Below are 21977 nucleotides of genomic sequence, written 5' to 3' on the forward strand. Positions count from 1 at the left end.
CCACCCTTTTTGGGTGTAGCTTTGGTATATCCCACTGGTATGGATCGGTCTACCTGATTGTAAAGGAAGTAGAAATTACTACGTACCTGATCATTTCCTTTCCTCTAAGAAAGGCAGGCCAATCCACATCCCACCCTGGGCTGCCTACTTGATTTTAGTTTGTCCTTTATATGCAGATGATGAAGAGTGTTATTTCTGTTAATTTGTTTGAAGGACTGGTAAGAGATATAACCAGCCCCTAAGATTAGTTGGTGTTAACTTTTTTGCTGAGCACAGTGTTTCCCAGTTGGTTGGATGCATTAGTGATTGACTGTTAATAATCGTGTTAAAATATTAGCAGTTTGTCCAGAGTTTGGTTTTTCTAGGAATACTGGCAGGCTGATGCTTTATGTCAGTAGGAGTGCAGAACTCACTGGTATGGATTGGCCTGCCTTCCTTAGAGGAAAGCAAATTATCAGGTAAGTAGTAATTTCTCCTTTGTCCTGTTCTTCCAAGACCGTCTAGCACTTGTGTTCTGCTCCTAGATTCAGCCCCTTCAGCACTTTTGTACTTTAATAAGTTTCTGAAAATTTTATAATATGCCACATGAATTCTCCTTTATGTCTTAGATAAACAGAAATCCTCTGGTATTAAATTGGCTACTTATCCTAGATGAAATGTTTTATTTTTCCAGCTCCTCTAAATACCATCCTTTTCAAGATATTTTTGTGTGCATTCTCTCCTGTTTATTTTTTTTAATTCATTAATGATCTCCTTTTAGAGTAATTTAAGTTACAGGTGGCTTAATGTAATCAGATGTGTTTGTAAATTGTTCTTGTTTAAGGTACTTGAACATAATTTTGGTATTTGTAACAAATGACTGTTCTTTCCACAAGTTAGTTACTGCATAATCGCTGACCTGCTAAGTTTGAATGCTGCACGTGATGTCCATTGAAAAGTGTAGGTTCACTGTTGTAGATTTGTCCACATAGCATAAAATATGTGATTGACTTTGTTGTAAAACAATAGTTAAATTTTTAATTTTATGATCTGTAACTTGAGTACATACTTCATTTGTTTTCTCTCCATTTGTTTTTTGTGCAATTTTCAGTCTCCCTTGGTCTTTGCTGTAAAACATCCGTGTTCTACTCCGATCGGGCAACTCTGGGTTGAGTTACTTCGATTCTATGCACTGGAATTCAGTTTGTCTGAAAAGGTCATCAGCATTCGCCTAGGGACAGTGTCTCGGGAATCAAAGGACTGGCCCAAGAAGCGCATTGCTGTAGAAGGTACCTTCAGATTGCCCTTTAAATCCCATGCCTTTCCTTTTCCTCTGCACTTTATGATGAGCAGCTTAATACTCCAACATTTGAAATGTATTAGAATCAAAGTAAGAAAATGAATATATTCCTTCCTACTCTTGCTGGCCCATTCAGTGCTATTAGGTTTCTTTCAGCTTATTGCCTGAGACAACAAGACAAGGAAATAATAAACTATCCGCACGGGTACACACTTCATGAATACTTTTTATATGTGGGATGGATCTACACCAGCAATCAAAGCAAAATTAGGCAGCTAGTTTTGCTTTGATTATTGTCTTTGGAGAAAGTACCTGTAGAGATGTATGCTTGGTTTTTCTGCAGGTACTTTTTCTAGCCAAAACAACACATGTCGTTTTGAAAATCTAAAGCTATGGTGGTGGCTTCCCTGATCTAATCCACTGGGGAAACACCTCCAAACCACACAGGTTAAGTAAATTTTACCCGCAGTGAGGGTGGGCAGTTTTTAGGGAGCTGGTTTCTGCTGATAAAGGAAATGGTTTTGAAAGTTGCCCTCTAAATACTCACTGATATTATAGGAAACATTATCTGTTATCAGAAGCAAGGTAGAATTAGTCCTAAGTTTGTTTCTACAGTGAAAAAGTGCAAATAAAATGTATATATTGCAAACCCCATGCAATCCTCCTCTTACCCCCTCAGATAGATGGCTTTACTAAGGCCTAGGTCACTGCACACACCTCCTCTCTATCCTCATTACAAAAATAGATCTTTATTAAGTTGATTTAGTCCACTTACACTTGCAGTTCCAATATAGCATCAAAATGCCCAAAAGTTAACCCAGGATGTGGCTGGAGGCACTCTTCATTAATATTCCTTCTTCCCCCGCTCACCGTCCTATAGTTTGACAAAATACCCCAGGAAACTCTGGTAGGGTTTCATATAATACCTTCATAAAGATGCTGCTAGTAATATTGAAGATCTACTTTGTCCTCCACTGTCAAATTTGTTACAAAGGGAAAACAAATTACTAGCTACCTTTGCTGTTGGCTATACCAAGTCACCTATCACTGAATGGTACAATTTATGCCAACCATATAAGATTAATTATTATTAGTTTACTTTCTTTTAATAGGAGTGCTAGTTCTTTCATAGAATAAAGTTGCACAATATAAATTAACAGTGTAATCTTTTCTCATTATCCTATACACATTAATATTAGAACTATATATAGTGATGTGCTCAGGTCCCAGTTGAGAGGTGATGGTCATATGCTGAAGGGGCAGAGGAAAGCACTCAGATTAGCTCTTATAGAACCTCCCTTTCAGTCCTTAGCCAGGCAGCCCTCCCTTTCAATCCTTAGCCAGGCAGCTAAATAAAAGGTGGGAGAAAACCAGGAGGGAAAAATGTTACTTCCACAAAAATAAACTTAAATAAAAATAAAACAAATAAGAGCCCTAACAATAGATTGTCTTGGAATTTTCACTACGCTGGTCTTTCCTCCACAATTTAATTTCTCTCTTATAGTAATCTATATGACTAGGGGAAAGGAAAATACAGCAAAGGAAAGATTACCTAGTAATAGCTTTTTTACTTTTACTCTTTAAAAATTATATGCAGGGCTTATATCTTTTTCTCAGATTTATATGTTGGATTCTTCTGTTTATTTTTCTTTGGATGTTTATTTTAGGGTTTATGTGAATCACCTTGAATTTTTCAACTTATTGATTTATTTTTATTGGGATGGGAGAAAGCATATGAACATATTATTGTAGCTTCAGTGATTTCATTTAGGACACTCTTGCAGTGTCATACAAAAGGCATTAAAATAAATTTGTAATAAAATAAGGCTTCCTCTTTCCCCTTCTGTAAAAAGTGGGCATTCTGTTTTGAAGGTTAAGGAATATCAAAGGAGATAAGTTCAACAAAATCATTTAATGCAAAGCAATTGCATATGGTTTCCAATCTGTAATGCCTGCATACATTTTACAACAGTTGTAGTTACTGTAAATGTTTTGTTGCTTTTCAGATCCTTACTCGGTAAAAAGGAATGTGGCAAGATCCCTGAACAGTCAGCTAGTATATGAATATATCCTGCATTGTTTAAGGACAACTTACAAGTATTTTGCTTTACCCCACACAAAGCCAACCAAGACCAGCAAGAAAAAGCTTTCAGGCACTGTTGCATCACAGAAATCAGAAGCAGAAAAGGATTGTTCAAAGAATGACACCATTGATAAGCCACTCTTAATTGAGTTACATGACATAAATAATAAATTGGGAGACTTGGTCATTGATGAAAGTATTGGTGCTGTAGATTCAAGTCAAAATATCCATGAGAGACTGCCTAAGGATACTGACAAAGTACTTAATAACTATGAAAGCCCATCAGGAGAAGACCTGGTGGATGATATTGGGAATGTGGAGATTGCTCTTGAAGACTCAGACTGTGTCACGGATGAAGTTCTTTTTGCAGATCATGAAGATCTGGAGAGTGGAAATGAGGACTATGAGGATGAAGAAGACAATGACCATGATGTAAAATGGCAGAAACATTTCATATCTATTGATCAAGTTTTAGATGAGGACAGTGAAAATGGAGAGCTGGATACCATAAGCAAGATAAATGATGCTGAAACAGACAATATTTCAGATCTGGAAAGTTTTCCGAATACTGTAATGACAGAGAGTGATGATTACAGCATAGAGTGTTGTAATGCACTGGACTGTAAGGTAGACTTGGACGAGGAGAGTACAGAAGGTACTGATGAACTAGAGGAATCCTTGAACAAATTTTTGCCTTCAGAACATGGTCAGATATCTGAAATGAATAATTCAGATGAGGAGGAGGAGGATGATGATGAAGAAATGAGTCTGATCTTAAACCAAAGACAGCATCTTGATAGCACAACTGCTGAAGAGGAACTGGACAATACCTATACAGGCTCTGGGGATGATGTGTTGTCTGAAGATGAAAGAGAGCCAGACAATCTTATCCTTGCCACCTACCAAGAACTGAAAAAACAGGAAGAAACTGTAGTTGGAGAACAATTCAACAGGGGAGATTTTACTGAGCAAAAAGATAGCTTGAATGAGAAGGGTAGCATCCACACAGAAAACTGTATTGATTCTCTCTTATTTTATGAGTTCAGCAAATTTGCTTTCACAAAGGGCAAGGTAAGTCACCAAAATTCTTTCCATACTAGAGCTATTAAACCAATTTAACAACTTTTAAAATGCCCAGCGTTGTGGCTTAATGTGATGTACTATCAAGCAGGATTCGTGGATAGGTCGACTGGAGTTGGGGATGCTGTGGACTTGGTGTTCACAACCCCTGTAGGGGAGGGAGTCAATGCCATTGCTAAGGTCAACACCTGGTAGCTAGATTAAAAGCCCATAATAAAGAATTCTGGAAAGAACCCTGATGTGTGACTACAGATCTCAGGACTGTTGCTGCAGTGACAAGACTAGGAACAGTGGAAGGGTGGATCTACTAAAATAGGAGAAAAATCCTCAGGTAGTTGTAAATGAAGGCTTATGGTGACATGGGAGTTTCCAAGCTGCTGCGTCCCCATGACTCCCATCAAAGTTTCTTTTTATCTGCCTGAGATGTCAAACATTGTTTAACTTTCTCAGTGGCTCTGCTGCTTTTTATGACTTTTGCCTTACTGTTTTTTATGCTCCATACCTCTTTTTAATTTCCCAATGCCCCTCCTATACCACAGCCCATTAAAAAAAAAATAAGAAGCCCCCTTAGGCCCTGCTTCCACAGTTAATAAGGCCTGCACCCATGAAAAAAATGGTCTTCCACAAAACACCTCCCCAATGCTTGTTTAACATCCTGGTGGACTAGTGGGATTAGAAGTGGCATGAGATAAACACTGTGGATCCCTTAAGGCTAGAGGATAGGAATGAAGAAAAGAGTGCATGAGGGTTAATTGCTGGTGTGGTGGTTACTGCCCTTAACCAATAAGCCTTGATGCTGTTGATGCAACTCCATCATTGTTCTCTGCTTCAATGGCAGGGGGACAAGAGGAAAAGGGGAATTAGATTCAGACAGCAACCAACAAGAATATTAAATTGCACAGTCTGGGAAAACAAGCATGGGAGTAACTTGCCGTTGCAGCAGTTATTACCCTTAACCAATAAGCCTTTAATGCTGTTGATGCAACTGAACCATTGCTCTCTGCTTCAAGGACAAGAGGTAATGGGGAATTGAACTCAATCAGCAACTAACAAGGGCCCTGACTTTGACAGTCTGGGAAACTGATAATTATAAAGGTGGCTTGTATGGACAGTAGTTACTACCATAAGCTTGCTGGGCAGACTGGATGGACCATTTGGTCCTTTTCTGCCGTCATTTCTATGTTTCTATGACCCATACTCACTTCTACCCAACAATGCCATTTTTCAAAATGGTACTAGCTGATCCCAGGCGCTTCTTTACCTTTCTCATAAGAGAGGAGCAAAAGAATGCTGGGATCAACCAAGGCCATTTTGGAAGTCTCACTGCCACCTTAAATTAACATGGCCAAGACGGAATTTCTTCTGAACCCTCTCCCCCCATCTACCCACCCAAACCTCTTTCCCTCTTTGTGGATACTATTTTAATCTTTACAGTTCTCTTGTCCCATATTCATGGTGTCATCTTTAATACCTTGCTCTCCTCTACGCACATCAAACTAAAATTGAGGCGTATTGCTTCTTCCTCTTCAACGTTGCTAAAAGCCATCCCTCCCTTCCTTTCTGATCATGCTACCAAAATGCATTTCTTAGCCCCTCTCACTTAAGACTAGTGCAATTTCCTTTTTCAAGTTCTCCTGCTGAACCCTCTTTCTCACTGCAGTCTATTCAAAATTTGGCTGCACAACTTATCTTCCTTCAACATCACTATGACCATGTATCCCCTTTTTTCAAGTTCAAGGTTCTCTTACTCATCTTTATACCCTTCCTCACAAACTCTGTTCATTGAGCAAGTCACTCTTATCTGTGCCCTTCTCCACCCCCAACTCCTGACTCCGGACTTTCCATCTTGCTGCCATGTATGCCTGGAATAGATTTTCTGAATCGGTGTGTCATGCTCCCTGTCTGGCCATATTCAAATCCAATTTAAAAACTCATCTTTTTGAAGCTGCTTTTAAATCCTAACCTCTTCTCTTCAGTAATGCACTTCTCATAGACTAATTAGTCATATATGTTTTGTCTTAGTTAGCTTGTAAGTTCCATGAAGCCAAGACTGTCATTTATGTGTAACTGAATAGCACTGCATATGACTAGTAGAACTTTAGAAATAATTCCTCTGCACTCAGGCAAGCTAATCCCAACCTGTGGTTTATGCATTCCTACCAGCAGATTAAGATGGAATAAAGCTGACTTGTTGACATCACTGACATATAGCCCTACACTGACATCAGCCTGCCAGTATTCTCCGTCTCCAGCAGATGGTGGCAATGCATCTCCCTTGTGGGGATTGCTTGTGGTAAAAATAAATAAATAAATAAAAATACATACATACATACATATAAAAGAAGACTCAGAGATTTAGACACACTGCTTGAGCTCCTGAGGTAACACCCGATTGGTCCCTCCCTCAGTTGAGTGCTTTTAAGTCTGGAAGCCTGTTCATGTGTAGACTTTAAAAAAAAAAAAAAAAGGTGGAAAAGAGGCAAGGGGAGTGCTCAGAGGTGAAGGCTTGTGCCCTTCCCCCCCAGCACCGTAGCCAGTGACCTGATCATGCTGTCAGCCACAGAGGGCTGACCTCAGGTAAAAATAACAAAAAAAGGAAGATTTAGGCCCCCTTCTATTTTCCTTACCAGATTCTCTTTCCCTTGGTGTGTTCCTTTGCGTTTCTTATCCACTTTTACTCTCATTTATCTGGTAGCTCAGACTCGGTGGGTTGAGCAGCTTTTGGATAGTGTCCGCTTCTCAGGCTTGGTTCAGTCAGCCACGTGGTTGGCCATGGAGGAGATTTTTTTTTCCCCATGCACTTAAGTGTATGTGCGCATTCTCACCCTGTGGCAGTGTCCTGATATGAGTGCACATGTGCATGGGTGCTTGTGTGTGTGAGGCTGCAGCTGCATCCTAGATTTGAGCGTGTATTTGCACAGGTACACTCGGGCGATGGGGTGCGCAGAGGAGACCACCTAGAGCCAAATGTAGGAAAACTATGGCACTGGAGGCCCAAAAGTCTGAGCAACTTGATATCTGTGAGGCTTGCCATATAAGGGCAATCCAGCCATTGCTGTCTCTATGCATGTGTCATCATTGTTTAGATGCCCAAGGCAATTTGGCTAATACAGATTTTGACGACTTTGGGATATCCCCTTGGCCTATGATGGATCCAGAGAGGAGTGGGAACAGGAGGTGACACAGTGGTCAGTTCCCCCTTGTTCCCAATTTCAAAGCATCCCCGAGAAAGGGGTCGGAGAGTGCCAGGTTTGGGCCTATAGGCCCCAGCATGAATCCATACTCCTCCTCCTGGGTGGAATTTTTCCAGGACCTGCAGGCTTTTCTGCAGAGGCACCCAGTGGAGGCAAAGCAATCTACTAAGAAGGGATGGCATGCTTGTGTCTCCCACTTAACCACTGTGGGAGAACGCTGCAAAGAAGCTATCTCTGGAGATGTTTAGGAGGAAATGGGTCAGTGTATGTTGGATGACTCCTATAGGGACTTTGTTTTTTCCCCTCTAGAAGAGGGAGAAATTTCACCTGATTTGGAGCTACATCGGACACTACTCAGGTTTGTTCACAAAGATGAGTTGCAAATTTGTTGACTCAGACCCTAAAGATGCTCAGTGTGGACGGGGGTGACATTACAGGCTTATGAAACAAGATCCCATATTGGTCACTTTATGCAAAGTGTCCTATACCTTTCCCCACCTAGATCCGATTCAAGATTTGACCTTGAGTGGAACACCCCAGCAGCACGTATTAAATGGGGTGTGCATACTTTAGTAGGTTTGTATTCCTTGGATCAGAAGGCAAGGAAACAATTGCATTCTCACAGGACAAGCAGGATGGTAGTCCTCACATATGGGTGACATCATCAGGATGGAGCCCAATCACAGAAAACTTCTGTCAAAGTTTCCAGAACTTTGACTGGACCCTACTGGGCATGCCCAGCATGGCACTAACCCTGCAGCCAGCAGGGGTCCCCCGTCAGTCTTCTTTTTTCCGCGCAGCAGTAGCCTCGCGGTTTAGGAGCTCTGAAGAGATTCCTGATGGGAATTTTCCTCACGGAGTTAATTAAACTTAAATTGCCCCACAGGGGTCCCTCCTCTAACTTTTCTCAGGCTGCGGTACTCCGGTAAGATTTTTGACCGTCTTTCGTCGATTACAGTCGAGTATGGCCCTCGCAGCCTTCTGGCCATTGACCGAACCGCGGCTCGATTTTTTTCGATGGCCATGGCGTCGGGGTTTCGCCGGTGCCCAGACTGTACTCGTACCATGTCTATCACAGACCCTCATGGAGTCTGTGTAATGTGTTTAGACCGTGAGCATGATGTCCTGACTTGCACCAAATGTGCCCTCATGACACCAGAAGGTCGCAAAGCCAGAATGGAGAAGATGGGACTCCTCTTCCGTGCTCACACCTCGACGCCGTCCATCGCATCGATGTCATCGGAACCGGTACCATCGAAGTCGCACCAGCATCGACCACCGTCCGGTGACCGTCCGCCATCGACGTCTTCACGGCCATCGACTCCAGTTACTCCCCCTCCAGATCGAGGGGATCGTGGGGAGAAACATCGCCATCGGCATCGTAAGTCTCAGACCGTCGAGGGAGCGAAATCATCGACCTCGCCACCGTCCGAGCCACCATCGAAGAAGCCCCGTCCAGGAATGGCACCGACCATTCCTACAACCAGGTCATCGAGGCCACCCTCACCCGATCTGGGTTTGGGAGTCGCGATTCCGCCTGTAAAGGTGGTCCCTCCGACTGTGCCTCCGCCTCCCTCTTCCGTCACGGAGCCGGGGCTGCTTGCTCCAGGTCTCCGGGAAGAACTGGACCGGCTGGTCCAGGAGGCCATCAACAAGGCGATGCAATGGCTCCAGGTTCCTCCGGCACCGAGAGTGGAACCGGTCACCGACCTGATGACAGCAGCGCTGGCACCGCTGCTATTCAGGATGGAGGCGCTCATGACCGCCCTTCCACCGGTGATTCCCGGGTCTCCGATGGCTCCGGTGCGCTCCCCGTTGACAGCTTCATCGGAGGAGAAACACCATTCCGCATTCCTCCTTCGGGAGTACTGCCTCAGCCATCGATGCCAATTCGTCCCTCACCACTGATTCATTCATCGGGGGCGATACGCACATCGGTGCCATCAATGCCTTCGATACCAGCACCGATGCCTTCCAGGCCGTCCACGGTGCCCCCGGCGATTCCTTCGATTTTCTCAGAGCCTCAGCCAGGGCCTTCGGGTATCCAACCCCCTTCTCGTCCTACAGGTCAGTCTGCTGATCCTTATGACACCTGGGGTGATGATACTTCCACAGACATCGATGACTTACCTTCACCTCCCTCTCCTACTGAAAGTAGAAAGTGTTCTCCTCCAGAGGACCTTTCTTTCATTAGTTTTGTGAAGGAAATGTCAGAGTTGGTCCCTTTTCAGCTTCAGACGGAGCAGGATGATAGGCACCAGATGATGGAGCTCCTCCAATTCCTGGATGCCCCTAAAGTGATTACTTCTATTCCCATTCATCAAGTTCTTCTTGACCTCCTCAAAAAGAACTGGGAAAACCCTGGATCCGTTGCCCCAGTCCATAGAAAAGCTGACACTACCTATTTAGTACAATCAGCCCTCGGCTTTCAAAAATCTCAGCTCGACCACCACTCAGTGGTGGTGGAATCGGCTCAAAAGAAAGCAAAAAGGACGAAGCCTCACTCAACTACCCTTCCTGTTAAGGAACACAAAGTTCCTGGACAATATTGGTTGACGAGTGTTCCAAGGGGCCATGCTCATCTCCAGAATTGCTGCTTACCAGCTGTATATGACCCAGTACAATAGGGTCATTTTCAAGCAGATACAGGATTTCTCTGAAACCCTGCCTGACCAATTCCAACAACAGCTTCAGATCCTTGTCAACAAGGGGTTTGACGCAGGAAAGCATGAGATAAGAACAGCTTACGATATCTTCGACACCTCTACTAGAGTGTCTGCAGCTGCCATTTCAGCAAGACGATGGGCCTGGCTCAAATCTTCTGATTTTCGCCCAGAAGTACAAGACAGGCTATCTGTCCTGCCATGTGTAGAAGACAATCTGTTCGGTGAACAGATTCAGCAAATAGTGGCTGAATTAAATGACCATCATGAGACCCTTAAACAGCTCTCATCGATACCTTCCGACTTCCCCTCAAGACAGACCTTTAGGAAGGACTCTAAGAAATCATTCTTCCGTCCAAGGAAGTACTATCCTCCACCAGCAAGGTCCCGAACTACGAGGCCTTCTCAAAAACCTCAGCCTCGCCAGGCCCGAAAGCAAAAGCCGCAAGCAGCTCCCCAGCCGGGGCCTGCTTCAGGTTTTTGACTTTCACTTGGAGAGCAGCAGCCTGATTCCTCTGCCAAGCATACCAGTGGGAGGTCGATTGTGCCACTTTCACGGCATGTGGCAATCAATCACAACCGACCAATGGGTGCTAGCAATCATTGCTCAGGGTTACCACCTAAACTTTCTTGCTCTTCCACCGGACTCACCACCTCTGCAAGCATGGAGAGTATCCAACCATTCTGTCCTTCTGGAGCAGGAGGTTTCCCTTCTTCTCCAGTTAAGAGCAATAGAACCCGTCCCTCTCTCGCAGCAAGGCCTAGGGTTCTATTCCCGATACTTTTTGATCCCCAAAAAATCTGGGGGAGTTCGTCCAATTCTGGACCTACGTGCTCTCAACAAGTACCTACAGTGAGAAAAGTTCAAGATAGTAACCTTGGGCTCACTTCTACCTCTTCTGCAAAGAGGAGACTGGCTCTGCTCTCTGGACCTTCAGGGCGCATACACACACATTACGATAACTCCAGCTCATCGCAATTACCTCAGGTTTTTAGTAGGCCCAAAGCACTATCAATACTGCGTGCTTCCGTTCGGCCTAGCATCGGCACCACGAGTCTTTACCAAATGTCTCGTGGTTGTTGCAGCTTTTTCTAAAGAAAGAAGGTGTTCACGTCTACCCCTATGTCGACGACTGGTTAATCAGGGCTCCAACCCAGCAAGCCGCTCGGTCGTCCCTCAATTTGACCCTACACACTCTAATTTCTCTAGGATTTCTCGTCAATTATGAAAAATCCTATTTAGTCCCATATCAAACCTTGTCGTTCATTGGTGCAGACTTGGACACCTTGCAGGCAAAAGCCTTTCTACCTCAACAACGAGCGTTAACTCTAGTGTCTCTCGCTCACCAGTTGCAGTCTCAGCATACAGCAACAGCTCGCCAATTCCTCGTCCTTTTAGGACACATGGCGTCCTCAGTCCATGTCACACCAATGGCCCGCCTGGCCATGAGGCTCATGCATTGGACTCTGAGGTCACAATGGATTCAAGCTGTTCAGCCTCTGTCGACCATTGTCCACATCACCGACTCACTCCGTCTGTCTCTCGCCTGGTGGAAAAATCAGAACAATCTCCTCCAGGGACTGCCCTTTCAAGTGCCAGATCCTCAACTCATCCTCACCACCGACGCTTCCAACCTCGGGTGGGGAGCCCACGTGGACAGTCTCAGACACAAGGGTCTTGGTCTCCAGGGGAAGCCAAACATCAAATAAACTTCCTAGAACTTCGAGCAATGCGATATGCTCTCAGGGCTTTTCAGGAACGCCTGTCAAATCACGTCATCCTGATTCAGACGGACAACCAGGTGGCCATGTGGTACATCAACAAGCAGGGAGGCACAGGCTTCTTCCTTCTGTGTCAGGAAGCTGCGCAGATTTGGGCGGAAGCGCTCTCCCACTCGATGTACCTCAGGGCCACCTACTTGCCGGGAGTGGACAATGTCTTGGCAGACAAACTATGTCATGTCTTCCAACCGCACGAGTGGTCTCTCAACCCCTCGGTAGCAGACTTCATCTTCCAACAATGGGGTTATCCCCAGACAGACCTCTTTGCGTCCCCTCAGAACCACAAAGTCGACAGTTTCTGCTCCCTCATTCGGAGCGAGGGCTCTCAGCCCAGAGATGCATTCTCCCTCTTGTTTGCAACCGGTCTGCTCTAGGCATTCCCTCCACTTCCTCTTCTTTCGAAGACTCTCGTGAAGTTACATCAGGACAAGGGAACCATGATCCTGATAGCACCTCACTGGCCACGCCAAGTGTGGTTTCCAATACTTCAGGATCTCTCCATCCGCAGGCACATTCCCTTGGGAATGGACCCGCATCTGATCACTCAAAACAACGGATGCCTACACCATCCCAATCTTCAGGCCTTGTCTCTGATGGCATGGATGTTGAAAGGTTAATCCTTCAACCACTTAACCTTTCAGATTCCATTTCTCGTGTCCTGATTGCTTCACGGAAGCCTTCCACAAGAAAATCTTATTCCTATAAACGGAAAAGGTACACATTATGGTGCACCTAGCAGTCCCTTGATCCCTTTTCCTGTCCAATCCCAAGGTTTTTGGACTATCTCTGGCATTTGTCGGAGTCAGATTTAAAGACCTCTTCAATCAGAATGCATGTCAGTGTGGTAGCTGCCTTCCATAAAGGTGTCGGGGCTGTTCCTATATCAGTACAACCCCTTGTAACACACTTTTTAAAGGGCTTGCTCCATATCAAGCCACCTTTACGTCCTCCGGCCCCTTCTTGGGACCTGAATCTGGTTCTTGGTCGGCTCATGAAACCACCATTCGAGCCTCTTCACTCCTGTGCCCTAAGCTATCTCACATGGAAAGTGATATTCCTTTTAGCTATCACTTCAGCTCGCAGAGTTAATGAGTTACAGGCCCTAGTTACCTATCCGCCTTACACTAAACTTCTGCAGGACCTGGCGGTATTCCGCACTCACCCTAAGTTTTTACCCAAGGTAGTTTCAGAGTTTCACATTAATCAATCCATCATACTACCTATCTTCTTTCCCAGACCCCATTCCAATTCAGGGGAACAGGCTCTGCATACCCTTGACTGTAAACGGGCTCTAGCGTTCTACCTAGACCGTACAGTTGCCCACAGGAAGAGCACTCAGTTATTCGTCTCTTTCCATCCCAACAAATTAGGGCAACCTGTGGGTAAGCAGACTCTCTCCTCCTGGTTGGCGGACTGCATATATTTTTGCTACCAGCAAGCAGGAATTCCTTTTCAAGACCGTGTTAAAGCACACTCTGTGAGGGCCATGGCGACTTCAGTAGCACACCTACGATCGGTGCCGCTTCCTGACATTTGCAGGGCTGCCACCTGGAGTTCTCTCCACACTTTCGCAGCCCACTATTGTTTGGACAAAGCCGGAAGACAAGATTCCATCTTCGGCCAGTCTGTCCTGCGTAACTTATTTCCAACGTGACCTACCTACACCCTTCCGCCTGCCCGGTGGGGTTCAGGATGCCCTCTACAAAATTCAACCCCCGTTGTTGTGCCTGTTGCACGCCGTTGGGTACATTTGGTGCATGTTCGGACATCCTCAGCTCGGTACTCACTCATATGTGAGGACTACCATCCTGCTTGTCCTGTGAGAAAGCAAATGTTGCTTACCTGTAACAGGTGTTCTCACAGGACAGCAGGATGTTAGTCCTCACGAAACCCGCCCGCCACCCCGCGGTGTTGGGTTCGTAACATTTTGTTATTTTATTTTCGGCACTGCCTGTAGCTTTCAAATAAGACTGAAGGGGGACCCCTGCTGACTGCAGGGTTAGTGCCATGCTGGGCATGCCCAGTAGGGGCCAGTCAAAGTTCTGGAAACTTTGACAGAAGTTTTCCGTGATTGGGCTCCATCCTGATGATGGTCACCCATATGTGAGGACTAACATCCTGCTGTCCTGTGAGAACACCTGTTTCAGGTAAGCAACATTTGCTATTCCCAAAGTTGGATGTCTTGGTATCTACTGTTACCAAGCGAGCCACCATCCCGGTGGAAGAAGGGGTAGCTCTAAAAGATGCTCAAGATAGAAGGATTGAGGCTATCCTTAAATAAGCCTTTGAGGCCATGGAAATTAATTTACAAATTCCTTCTTGCTGCTGCCTGGTGGCTCAGGCAGGTTTGTGTCTCTCTCAAGAGACACAAGTCCGGGGTCTGATGGCGGATCAGTGATGGAACTGGGAGCTGCATTTTTAGCCGATGTAGGCTGTGACTTGGTGTGGATGGCCGCTATGAGTTGGCTTCCGTGAAAGCGGCTAGGTACCAGTTAAGGTGGCGAAATTGGTTGGCAGACACTATTTCCAAGTCCAATCTCACAAGGTTACCCTTTAAGGGTTCTCTTTTATTCAGAAGTGAGTTGGAAGAATTGACACATAGCTGGGGAGAATCCAAGGTTCCTTGATGGCTGGAGGACAAGAAGGCAGCAGTGTGTCCTTTTGGGGCAAAGGATGCTCCAGGCTTTTGTCAAAGGTGGGCCCAGATTATAATGGAGCAGTGGGTCCTAGAAGAGGTAAAGGATGACTATGCTCTAGAATTTCTCCGAATTCCTCTGGATGCGTTTATGGTTTCTCCATGCAACTTTGTACATAAGTGAGAGGCAGTGAAGTCTATGTTAAGGAACTGTTGGATTTGACAGCCATAATTCCTGTTCCCACATCGCAAGAAAATATAGGGCACTATTCCATTTATTTTATTGTTCTCAAGAATGAAGAGGGGATCTGAAGGGAGTCAGTTGACATTTGCATGTGACTCATTTCAGAATGGAAACTCTACATTCTATAATAATGGCAGTGGAAACAAGGACATTTCTCATGTCTCTCAACCTATCTGAGGACTGTCTTCATATTCCCTTTCACCAGGAACATCGTATCCTATGCTTCACCGTTCTGGGATGTTATTCTCAATTACAAGCCCTGGTCTTTGTCCTTGGTCTTGTGCCCAGGACCTTCTCCAAGGTCATGGTGGAGGTAGTAGTGGTGTCACTGCGCAAGGATGTTGATTCTGGCCAAAAGTGCAGATGAGTCACTTGGCATGTCACAAGGTGGTAATCTTGCTTCAGGAGCTAGACTGGGTACTGAACTTGGCCAAGAGCTGTTTAAAGCCATCTCAGACACTAGAGTATCTCGGTTTGCAATTCAATATGGAGCAGGGTAGAGTGTTTCTACCGGAGAGTCTCATTCAGAAGTTAGTTATTCAATTAAATTGCAATGATAGGGAGGATCAACTTGGTGGGGGTGTAGCACTTTATGTCCGGGAGGGTATAGAGTCCAACATGATAAAGATCATACAAGAGACTAAATGCTCAGTAGAATCTATATGGGTAGAAATCCCATGTGGGTTGGTTAAGAGTATAGTGATAGGAGTATACTGTCTTCCACCTGGCCTAAATGATCAGACAGATGATGAAATGCTAAGAGAGATCAGGGAAGCTAACCAATTTGGCAGTGCAGTTATAATGGGAGATTTCAATTACTCCAATATTGACTGGGTAAATGCAACATCAGGACATGCTAGAGACATAAAATTCTTGGATGGAATAAACGACTGCTTCATGGAGCAAATTTCTTTCAGGAACCAGGATTTGGTGAGAGAGGTAATGGTAGTGGGGTGACTTGGCAATAGTGATCATAACATGATCAAATTTGAACTAATGACTGGAAAGAGTCAATATGTAAATCTACAGCTCTAACACTAAATTTTCAAAAGGGAAACCATGATAAAATGAGGAAAATAGAAAAAAATGAAAGGTGTGGACATCGTTTAAAAATACAATCTTAGAAGCGCAGTCCAGATGTATTCCATGCATTAAGATAGGTGGGAGGAAAGCAAAATGATTATCAGCATAGTTAAAAGGTGAGGTGAAAGAGTCTATTTTAGCCAAAAAAAAAAAAATCCTTCAAAACTTGGAAGAAGGATCCATCTGAAGAAAATAGGAAAAAGCATAAGCATTGACAAGTAAAGTTTAAAACATTGATAAGGCAGGCTAAGAGAGAATTTGAAATGAAGTTGGCTGTAGAGGCAAAAACTCATAATAAAAGCTTTTTAATATATATCAGAAGCAAGAAATCTGTGAAGGAGTGTGTTGGACCATTAGATGACCGAAAGATTAAAGGGGCTCTTAGGGAAGATAAAGCCATTGCAGAAAGACTAAATGTATTCTTTGCTTCTGTGTTTACTAATGAGGATGTTGGAGAGATACCGGTTCTGGAGATGGATTTCAAGGGTGATGATTCAGAAGAATTGAACCAAATCACTATGAATCTGGCATATGTAGTCTGCCAGAATGACAAACTATAGAGTAGAAAATCACCTGGACCAGATGGTATGCACCCCAGGGTTCTGAAGGAAATAAAAAATGAAATTTTAGATCTATTAGTTAAAATTTGTAACCTATCATTAAAATCATCCCTTGTACCTGAAGACTGGAGGGTAGCCAATATAACCCTAATATTTAAAAAGGGCTCCAGTGGCAATCCTGGAAACTATAGACCAATGAGCCTGACTTCAGTGCCAGGAAAAATAGTGGAAAATATTGTAAAGATTAAAATCACAGAGCATACAGAAAGACATGGTTTAACGGAACACAATCAGCATGGATTTACCCAAGGCAAGTCTAGCCTCACTACTGCTTCATTTTTTTGAAGGGGCTAATAAACTTGAGGATAAAGGTGAGCCAGTAGATGTAGTGTATTTGGATTTTCAGAAGGTGTTTGACAAAGTCCCTCCAGGGAGGCTTCTAAGGAAACTAAAAAGTCATGGGATAGGAGGTGGTGACCTTTCATGGATTACAAACTGGTTAAAAGACAGGAAGCAGAGAGTAGGATTAAATAGTCAATTTTCTCAGTGGAAAAAAGTAAATATTGGCATGCCTCAGGGATCTGCCCTTAGACTGGTGCTTTTCAATATATTTATCAATGATCTGGAAAAGAATACAATGAGTGAGGTAATCAAATTTGCAGATGATACAAAATCATTCAGAGTAGTTAAATCACAAGTAGATTGTGATAATTTGCCAGAGGACCTTGCGTGACTGGAAGATTGAACATCCAAATGGCAGATGAAATTTAATGTGGACAAGTTCAAAGTGATGCATATAGGGAAAAATAATCTATACTGTAGTTACACAATGTTAGGTTCCATATTAGGAGCTACTACCCAGGAAAAAGGTCTAGGCGTCATAGTAGATAATATATTGAAATTGTCGGCTCAGTGTGCTGCAGTAGTCAAAAAAGCAAACAGAATGTTAGGAATTATTAGGAAGGGAATAGTGAATAAAACTGTAATGCCTCTGTATCGCTCTATGGTGAGACCGCACCTTGAGTACTGTGTATAATTCTGGTCGCCGCAGCTCAAAAAAGCTATAGTTGTGATGGAGAAGGTACAGAGAAAGGCAACCAAAATGATAAAAGGAATGGAACAGCTCCCCTATGAGGAAAGGCTAAAAAGGTTAGGACTGTTCAGCTTGGAGAAGAGACGGCTAAGGGGGGATAAAATCATGAAGATCTAGAACGGGTAAATGTGAATTGGTTATTTATACTTTTGGATAATAGATAGACTAGGGGGCATGCCATGAAGTTAGCAAGTAGGACATTTAAAACTAATTGGTGAAAATTCGTTTTCACTCAACGTACAATTAAGCTCTGGAATTTGTTGCCAGAGGATATGGTTAGTACAGTTAGTGTATCTGGATTTAAAAAAGGTTTGGATAAGTTCTTGGAGGAGAAGTCCAGTAACTGCTATTAATTAAGTTGTTTTAGAGAATAGCCACTGCTATTAGTGGCATCAGTGTCATGGGATTTACTTAGTGTTTTGGTACTTGCCAGGTACTTGTAGTCTGGATTGGCTACTGTTGGAAACAGGATGCTGGGCTTGATGGTCTGTCTCAGTATGGAAATTTCTTATGTTGTTATGTTCTTCAGTTGAGGCCATGAGATGGACTATTCGTCTGATGGTGTGGTCTTACCTGCAGTTCCTTGAATCGATAGCAGCCACATTGGACATAGTTCCCTGGGCAAGGGTGCATGTGAGGTCCCTTCAGCGCACATTGCTCTCCCGCTGGAATCCGCAGTTGCAGGAGTACACAGTGAGACTCCACTTGCCATTGGAGTTGAGAGTACGGTTGCACTAGTGGTTATAAGCGGATCATCTCAGGAAGGGGGTTTCCTTAGAGACATCAAACTGGTTAGTGCTTGCAATAGATGCGAGCCTTCTGGGTTGGGGGGCTCACTGTCAAGAGTTGATGGCACAAGGTCGGTGGAATGCCAAGAATTGGAGAGGACCATCTGTCAGTTAGAAGTGTGTGCAGTTCAACTGCTATGTTTGCCTTTTGCCAATTGGCTAGAAACTTGAATGGTAAGGCACAAGCAACACGCACCCGATGAATTATATATAGAGAAGTTCCCGGCTTTTCTAATGAAAGCAATGAGTGGATAACGATCCCCTGAGGAAACCTCCTTGGTGAAATGGAAGCTTTTCGTCTGGAGTTTATAATTAAGTATTGAATACAACAGGGAACTGAGAGGGAGTTGTTTAAAAGGATACTTAGAGAGAGATTAATAAGAAATAAGGGTGGGTTGTATGATAAATGGAATACACAATATAAAATTGGTGCTTTCTGACTGTATAATGTAGGATGTATTTTAATATGTTGGAAATAGGTGAATTATTGTATTAGAGTTAGGTGCAATATCTTTTTTGTGATATGTGAATGTGCATGTGTGAATGTGGTATGAGTGATAATATTGGTTTTAATATAAATTGTGAATTGTATATGTGTTAAATTAAAAGAGCAATAATAAAACTGAGTTACATTATACACAGGTATTTATATATTATTTATCCTTAAGGATAATGTTGGACAATGCCACAGCAGTGGCTGCATCAAGGCAGAACCAGAAGCCAAACCGGTGTCTGTGGAGGTAGATGCACTCATGTGTGGACAGAACAATATTTCCAGGACATATCCGCCTCCCACTTTGCCGGGAAGGACAATGTAAGGGCCGACTTCCTTAGCAAGCAGGTCTTGGACCCAGAAGATATAGTATACTTGGATTTTCAGAAGGCGTTTGACAAAGTTCCTCATGAGAGGCTTCTAGGAAAAGTAAAAAGTCAGGCGATGTCCTTTCGTGGATTGCAAACTGGCTAAAAGACAGGAAACAGAGAGTAGGATTAAATGGGCAATTTTCTCAGTGGAAGGGAGTGGACAGTGGAGTGCCTCAGGGATCTGTATTGGGACCCTTACTGTTCAATATATTTATAAATGATCTGGAAAGAAATACGACGAGTGAGATAATCAAATTTGCAGATGACACAAAATTGTTCAGAGTAGTTAAATCACAAGCAGATTGTGATAAATTGCAGGAAGACCTTGTGAGACTGGAAAATTGGGCATCCAAATGGCAGATGAAATTTAATGTGGATAAGTGCAAGGTGATGCATATAGGGAAAAATAACCCATGCTATAATTACACAATGTTGGGTTCCATATTAGGTGCTACAACCCAAGAAAGAGATCTAGGTGTCATAGTGGATAACACATTGAAATCGTCGGTGCAGTGTGCTGCGGCAGTCAAAAAAGCAAACAGAATGTTGGGAATTATTAGAAAAGGAATGATGAATAAAACGGAAAATGTCATAATGCCTCTGTATCGCTCCATGGTGAGACCGCACCTTGAATACTGTGTACAATTCTGGTCGCCGCATCTCAAAAAAGATATAATTGCGATGGAGAAGGTACAGAGAAGGGCTACCAAAATGATAAAGGGAATGGAACAACTCCCCTTTGAGGAAAGACTAAAGAGGTTAGGACTTTTCAGCTTGGAGAAGAGACGACTGAGGGGGGATATGATAGAGGTGTTTAAAATCATGAGAGGTCTAGAACGGGTTGATGTGAATCGGTTATTTACTCTTTCGGATAGTAGAAAGACTAGGGGGCACTCCATGAAGTTAGCATGGGGCACATTTAAAACTAATCGGAGAACGTTCTTTTTTACTCAACGCACAATTAAACTCTGGAATTTGTTGCCAGAGAATGTGGTTCGTGCAGTTAGTGTAGCTGTGTTTAAAAAAGGATTGGATAAGTTCTTGGAGGAGAAGTCCATTACCTGCTATTAAGTTCACTTAGAGAATAGCCACTGCCATTAGCAATGGTTACATGGAATAGACTTAGTTTTTGGGTACTTGCCAGGTTCTTATGGCCTGGATTGGCCACTGTTGGAAACAGGATGCTGGGCTTGATGGACCCTTGGTCTGACCCAGTATAGCATTTTCTTATGTTCTTAATTGGCAGACTTGGCCTTTCAACCCATAGTGACATGCTGGGGTCGCCCATACCTGGATTTACTGGTGAGCTGCGACAAGGCGAAGGTACCACAGTTTTTCAGTCACAGAAGGAATCGGAGAGCGCTTTGCATCAGTGCTTTCGTTTACATTAGGCTGTGGAGCGGGGAGTTATATGTCTTCCTGCCATGGCCAAGGATACACAGGGTCATTCAGAAGATTGCAAGTCAGACTGAAACTGTACTTCTGGTGGCTCTGGATTGGCTCCGGAGGCCATGGTATGCCGATCCTCAGAGGTTACTGGTTGACAGTCCTTTCAGACTATCACTCAGAAGGATCTATTCCATCAGGAGCATATACTGCATGAAGATCCAGGTCGGTTTTGTCTTAAAATTTGGCCCTTGAGAGTGTTCGGTTGCTGAAGCGTGATTATTCTTCTGCAATGTTTTTCATTTTGCTTCAGGCCAGGAAAATTTCTACATCTCTAGCTTATGTTAGGGTTTGGAGAATGTTCGAGAGCTGGTGTGAGGAATGAGGTACTCACCCTCTTCAAGTTTAAATTCTGCTGATATTGGGATTTCTGCAGGAAGGTTTGTTTAAAGGTTTGGCCTTAAACACTCTGAGGTTGCAGTAGCAGCTCTCGCTTGCTCTAGAGGGTGGGTCAATAGTAGAACCTTGTCCTCCCATCCAGATATGTCCAGGTTTTTGAAGGGAGTTAAGCATTCCACGTCCTGGGCCTCTTTAGCACCATAATCTTGTCTTACATTTTATGGTGGGTCCTACACTTCAGCTACTGAGTGGTCTCTCCTTGCAGGCGCTCACCTTGAAAACTGTTTTTCTGATAGTCTGTTCAGCATGACAGGTCTCCAAGCTGCAAACTCTTTCTTGCTGTGAAGCATTTCTATGAATGACTCCGGGGGTGGTACAGCTTAGGATTGTATCTTTCCTTTGCCGTTAGTGGTTTTGGAGTTTCATTTGAATGAGTCTATTTTGCTGCCCACGCTGGACAGGGATAGAGAGAAGCGTGATTATCGTCTGTTTCATGCCTTGGATATCAAGCGGCATCAAGTGCAATACTTGAAGATTACTTGCTATTCAGGAAGTCTGATCGACTGTTTGTACTTCATGGTGGAGGAAAACAAGGAGAACCAGCAACGTAGAAACTATAGCCCGTTGGGTGAATGAAGTCATCACGGCTGCCTACGTGGATGCAGATGTCCCATTACCTAGACAGGTGAGGGCGCATTCCACTAAAGTTCAGGCAGTTTCGTGGGCAGAGCTTTGGTTGTCTACCAATGAGATTTGCCGAGCAGTGATGTGGTCCTCCTTACACACTTTCTCCAAGCATTACTGCTTGGATGTTAGGGCTCAGGAGGGCTCGGATATTTGTGCA

General features: G+C 43.9%; 1 protein-coding gene across 8 annotated transcripts in view; it reads left to right on the forward strand.

Annotated features, from left to right (window-relative positions):
* The window catches only part of TUT7 (terminal uridylyl transferase 7), a 575072-nt gene that overhangs the window by 272372 nt on the left and 280723 nt on the right, over positions 1-21977 (forward strand). For all 8 annotated transcript variants that reach the window (XM_029617137.1, XM_029617096.1, XM_029617130.1 and 5 more), the window contains 2 exons: positions 1091-1268; positions 3286-4433. In XM_029617137.1, coding sequence (XP_029472997.1) covers positions 1091-1268; positions 3286-4433 — 1326 coding nt within the window. The remainder of the gene's footprint in view (positions 1-1090; positions 1269-3285; positions 4434-21977) is intronic.

Source organism: Rhinatrema bivittatum, chromosome 1, assembly GCF_901001135.1.
Source record: "Rhinatrema bivittatum chromosome 1, aRhiBiv1.1, whole genome shotgun sequence".
In the NCBI taxonomy this organism is placed as follows: Eukaryota; Metazoa; Chordata; class Amphibia; order Gymnophiona; family Rhinatrematidae; genus Rhinatrema; species Rhinatrema bivittatum.